At 49.3% G+C, this 5717-nt stretch overlaps 1 protein-coding gene across 1 annotated transcript in view; it reads left to right on the forward strand.

Annotated features, from left to right (window-relative positions):
• TEKT5 (tektin 5) overlaps positions 1–3073 on the forward strand; it is a 43965-nt gene extending 40892 nt beyond the window's left edge. Inside the window, exons 6-7 of the mRNA XM_003800908.2 lie at positions 328–482; positions 2759–3073. Of these exons, the coding sequence (XP_003800956.1) occupies positions 328–482; positions 2759–2975 (372 nt within the window). The 3' untranslated portion in view covers positions 2976–3073. The remainder of the gene's footprint in view (positions 1–327; positions 483–2758) is intronic.
• The last annotated feature ends 2644 nt before the right edge of the window (positions 3074–5717 follow it).

Here is a 5717-nt window from a genome sequence, read left to right on the forward strand (position 1 = left end):
TTCCTTCCTTCCCTTCTCCCTCTCTCCTTTCCTTACCTTCCTTCCTTCCCTCCTTCTTTCCTTCTCTCCTCCCTCCCTCCCTCCCTTCCTTCCCTCTCCTTCTCTCCACTGAACACTGGCTGACTGCAGTAGCTATTAGAGCCCCAATATCGGTACTTGTCTATCCCCAGTGATGGTGACTCCAGGGTTTCTTAGGAAGAGCAAGGCCCCACAGCAGTAGCTTAAGTCCCTGTTCAGAGCTGACCTAGTTGACTTCAGCTCCCTCCATGCCCCAAGTGGGAGAGGCCAGAAGGGCTGATGGGTGGTGATACCTCATGTGTCCCCCAGACGCTGCAGGAGATCTTCCAGGCGGAGAACACCATCATGCTGCTGGAAAGGTCCATCATGGCCAAGGAGTGTCCGCTGAAGGTGGCGCAGACGCGGCTGGAGTGCCGGACCCGGCGCCCAAACGTGGAGCTGTGCAGGGACATCCCACAGTTCAAGTGAGAGAAAGGGGTGGGACAGTGGGGTGGAAAAGCCTGGGGCATCCAGGAAGGGGACGGGTGGGTCTCAGAAATGGGTCCCCCCTCAGTCAGGACATCTAGTCCCACAACTCAACAGAGTGCTGGGTTGGGGCGGGGGGTCCTGAGGTCCAGCCCGGGCTGTCCCTCTATAGTCCCCCTACAGTGCCCCATAGTCCCCCATCACTGGAAGGCCTCCCCTGTGCATGCGGTCTTCTGCTTGCCTAAACTCCTAAACTGAGGATGACTCTGGAGTTCTTCTGTGCTCTGGAGACCTTCCTGCTTCCCCTGGGCCTCCCGGCTGTCCATGGCTCTCTCTTCAGGCTCCTGTGGGAGGGGAGCCCAGCTATGCTTCACTCACTCCCCACCTTCCTCTTGGCAAGCTTCTTGCCTGTGATCCCTTGGGATGGACTAACCAGTGCCACACTGGGTGGGTCGTGTGTGTCCTGCTGAGCTAAGACAGCTTTGTCTGTCACAAAGAACTTCTCACTGGAGAGGGGGTGAGAAAGGGGGTCTGTGGGCATGGGGGAGGCCTGGAGGGGTATGGTGCAGACCGAGAAGCAGAAGGTCATCAGACATGGGTGTAATCTCCCCGGGCAAGTGCTATGTGACCACTCTGTTCTCTCTGTGCTGGGGGCACTGTATAGTTGCCTACTGCTGTGTAACAAATCACCTGAAACTTAGTGGCTGGAATGAACCACAGGCACCAACAGCCATGCTGGAGGAGTGGGAAGAGCTCGAGTTCAGCCCCTCTCAGCAGCTCGCTCACTATATAAGCCTTATTGCACGTTAATTATGCCAAGCACTGTATATACTTGGCTCACTAGCAGTACTTCTCTTTCAACAAGATACTGATTTGATAACCTACCCCACTGCCCTGAAAAGAAATGGAAAGAACAGCTTCCAGCTTCCCTGGACACTTTATTTCCACCCTGGCCTACAAGTAAGGGAAGTTCCCTTGATGTCTAACAGTGATCCCTTAAGCTGCTTTTAAATTCTGTTCCCTTTAGCCCTACTCCTAGGAGAGTTGAAGAGTCAGTTACTTCTATTATTGTAGAATGGGAAGAAAAATTGAAGACCAAAGACGTTGAGAGAACCACCCAAGTGACACAGCGCTAAGCCAGGGCTTAACTGGGCAGGAAGTGCAGGTCTTGGTCCAGGGATGGACCCCAATCCCTCCATCCTGAGGTGGAAACCCCACAGGTATAAGTGGGGAGATGCTGAGAAGAGTTTCCAGTGCAGGGGGAGGTGGATATTTAAGAGCACGTGCTCAGGGGTTCCCAAATGATGGTGTTTGAGCAGCGTCTGGGGACTGCCAGCAATCCTTGGAGTTTCTTGGGTTGTGGCTTCAACTCCCACATCTGCCTCCATCTCCACGTGGCTTCTTGTCAGTGGGTCTCTGTGTCTCCAATCTCCCTCTCCTCTCTCTTATATGGAGATCAGTCACTGGATTCAGGGCCTGTTCTAAAGCCAGGATTATCTCATCTTGAGATTCTTAACTACATCTGCAAAGACTATTTCTAAATGACGTCACATTCACAGGCACTGGGGGTTTGGTCTTGAGCATATGGCTTTAGGGGGCAGTAACTATCCCACTCCACCTGGATATGGTGATAACCTCCTAACCTCTCTCCCCTCTCACCTCCTGCCTCCTCCCAGTCAGCAGCCTGAGGTTGTCCCAGGGCTCCAGTTTACACACCGACTTCCCACTGCACCAAGAACAGAATCCAAGCTCCATAATTTGTACATGCTCCTTTCTTTAGAAAGGCACTTGTGTCCAATTCAGCGGCCACAGGCAGCTATTTCATTTAAATTTAAATCATCTAAAACTAAATTAAATTTTGAATTAAAGTAATTCATTTAAAAATTCAATTTGTCAATTGCATAGCTATGTTTAAAGTGCTGGTCAGCCCCCTGCGGCCAGCGGGGACCGTACTGGATGGTGCAGATGGAGACGGTTTAGTCATCATAGAAACTTCTGTGGGACAGCACCCGCACAACGCATTCCCTCCCGGTCTTCCCGCAGCCAGCTCGTTCGTCTAACATACTGAGGACCGGTCACAGTGTCTTCCTGTGCTCTGTCTCTCTCTTCTGTGTGTGTCACCCTCGGCAGCCTGGTACATAGCCTGTTCTGCCTGTTTCCCCCCCAGAGGGCTCAGCCTTGTCTGTCCTGCGCCCCCGGGTCTCCCAGTGCCAGGCACAGTTTCCAGTGCAGAGGGCGCCGAATAACCTGTGCCTCTCGTCTGCCCTCACTGCAGGCTGGTGAATGAGGTGTTCACCATCGATGACACCCTCCAGACCCTCAAGCTGAGGCTGCGGGAGACTCAGGACACGCTGCAGCTGCTGGTGATGACCAAGTCCCGGCTGGAGCACGAGCTGGCCATCAAGGCCAACACGCTCTGCATCGACAAGGAGAGGTGCATGCGCATGCGCAAATCCTTCCCCTGCACCCCACGCCTGGTAGGCTACAGCTGAGCGGCACCGCTGGGCTTTGGGGCTTTGTTCCATGTGGGTTTCATATTTTGTGCCTGGCATAAAATATGAAAAGGCAAAAAAATGAAATAAAAGAAAATGTCACATTCTCCCTTTCCTCCTATCACGAGATAAATATATATATATGTATGTATATATATATTTGGAGCCAAAATAAATGTGCCCAACCAAAGATCCTGGAGCTCATTCCTTCTGCAGGACTGGTAGGGCCCGAAAGAGGCAGGCTGAGATCCCTCGTGGGTGGAGTGTTGGGAGGCTGCATTTTTTGTCTCACTCTCTTTTATTTATTTATTTATTTATTTAGAGTCTCACTCTGTCACCCTCAGTACAGTGCTGTGGCATCATAGCGCATAGCAACTTCAAATTCTTGGGCTCAATTGATCCTCCTGCCTCAGCCTCCCAAGTAGCTGGACTACAGGTGCCCACCACAATGCCCACCTAATTTTTCTATTTTTAGTAGAGACAGGGTCTGGATCTTGCTCAGACTAATCTCGAACTCCTGAGCTGAAGCAATCTACCCGCCTCAGTCTCCCAAAGTGCTAGGATTACAGGCGTGAGCTACGGCGCCCGGCCTCTCTCTGTTTTAACCTGTTTGTCCACTGTTGAGCACAGTGGAGACCTTGGAATCCATGAGCTCAGCTCTGCCACTCAGGAGCTGTGGAGCCCTGACAAATTTCTACCCTTCCGTCCTCATCTACGAAGTGAGGTCAGTCAAAGGTGATTGTCAGCAGCGTGGGGCAGTGCACAAAAGTAGGATTTGGAGGTAGAAGTTCTGGGTTTGCTTCTCAGCTTTGATGGATGGAGAATTGCTAGGGGAGGAAAAGGAGGCAGAATCAATTAAGTGTGTGCAGAGGAGGCTGGTAAGAGTTAAGGGAAAGCTCTATGAAAAAGGGATATTGCTTCAAAAAGTTAAACATAAGACTACTCTACGGCCCAACCATTCCACTCCTAGGTATGTAATGAACAGAAATGAAAAGAGGAACTCAAGCAAATAATTGCACACGAATGGTCAGAGCGGCAATATTCACAATAGTCAAAAGATGGAGGGAGGGGCCTGTGGCTCAATGGAGTAGGGCGCCAGCCCCATATGCTGGAGGTGGTGGGTTCAAACCCAGCCCTGGCCAAAAAAAAAAAAAGTGGAGGCATCCCAAATGCCTACCAATGGATGAATGGGAAAACAAAATGTGATCGATCCATATAGTGGAATATTATTCCACCACAAAAAGGAAGGAAGTCGATACATGCTACAATGTGGATGAACCTTAAAAACAGTAAGCTAAACGAAAGAAGGGTCAGTGGGGGCCCAGATCATGAAAGACAAATAGTTTTAGATTGTTTTCCTGAGTTCAGTGTTTCCCAAACTTCACTATTCACATCAGTGCTTCTCAAACCTTTCTGTGGGCTCCTGGATCACCCGGCACCTTGTAAAAATGTGGATTCTGCGCCAGTCGTCTGGGGTTGGCCTGAGATGCTGAAGTTCTAACAAGTTCCCAGATAGACACTTTGAGTTAAGCATTCAAGTAACACCTCAACAGTTTTTACTATAACCAGTTAACCATGTTTATACTATCATTGATTCAATCTTTTCTTTTAGATTGTCACACTAAAATAATATATTTACAAAAATTTATTTTAACAGCAATTTATATAGCATCACTGCAAATATGAAATCTTCTTGGCCAAATGTCAAAAACAAAATATTGCTTATGACATCTGGTTAGATAATACTGTCTGCCCAAGACCTTAGATCTGGGGCCTTTTCTCCTTTTGTTCAAAGAGAGAGCAGCAAGTCTTCAGTGTTAGCAACAACTTAGCACCTAATGGCATGCCACTCTCCTTCAGTCAACTTCAAACATACCTTGAGGTAAGTTTGACTGAAGGAGTAGAAAGTCTTACAAACCTGCTTCAGTGCTGTTTAGGGCCTGGAATGCATCTACCTAAGGAAACACACCTGCAGACAACAGGGAGCCCTAAAGATCATGAAAGCGGGGGTGTGAAATCCCCAGATTAGTGTTTTAGAAATAATCCCTTCAGGAAGAAGGGAGACCAAGCTGTTAGGACTTCAGGGTTAAGATTCTGAGGCTGAATTTACACAGTGAATTTAGAAATATTCATGAGGCTGGAGCCACAATCCTTGGCATGTAAGTTATAAGGGGCAAGTGGAAGACCAGACAGCTGGTGCTCAATCTCTACCCCTAGGAGTGGAGTGGGTGGTGGGGTCACATAGAGAAGTGGACAACTTTCCCCTTCATGCTTGTAGCTTGAGCCACCTAAGAGACATCTGTGACTTGAAAGGCAAGTGCAAAGGTGTCTTTGTTCTCCAGAGGTTAAGGAGCTGTGCCTGGAGACAGCGGAGCTCTGCAGATCCTCAGCAGTGAGTGAGTTGGTGAAAGAAGGTCCTAAAGAGTGAGGAGTTGGATGTGCAGTGTGAGGCTGGGGTGGGCAGAGGACCTGGGGAGTAGCAGAGAGAGTACAGAGAGAGGCAAACAGAACCCAGAAGTAGCAATGTCAAGGAGATTGCAGGAAGAGTTGCGAGAGTGGGATCTTCAACAGTGTCCAGCACCTGGAGAGGCAGTTGGATGAAGAGAAAAGCAAGCTCTTTGGAAGCAGTCATGCTAAACATACCATTGATTATGACACCCAGGGGTGCACACTTTTGGAAACTGAATTGACAATGTGCATCAAGAGCCTTAAAATATCACACCCCTTGACCTATGAATGTCT

The sequence above is a fragment of the Otolemur garnettii genome, unplaced genomic scaffold (genome assembly GCF_000181295.1).
Source record: "Otolemur garnettii isolate 467f Iridium unplaced genomic scaffold, OtoGar3 scaffold00189, whole genome shotgun sequence".
Classification (NCBI taxonomy): Eukaryota; Metazoa; Chordata; class Mammalia; order Primates; family Galagidae; genus Otolemur; species Otolemur garnettii.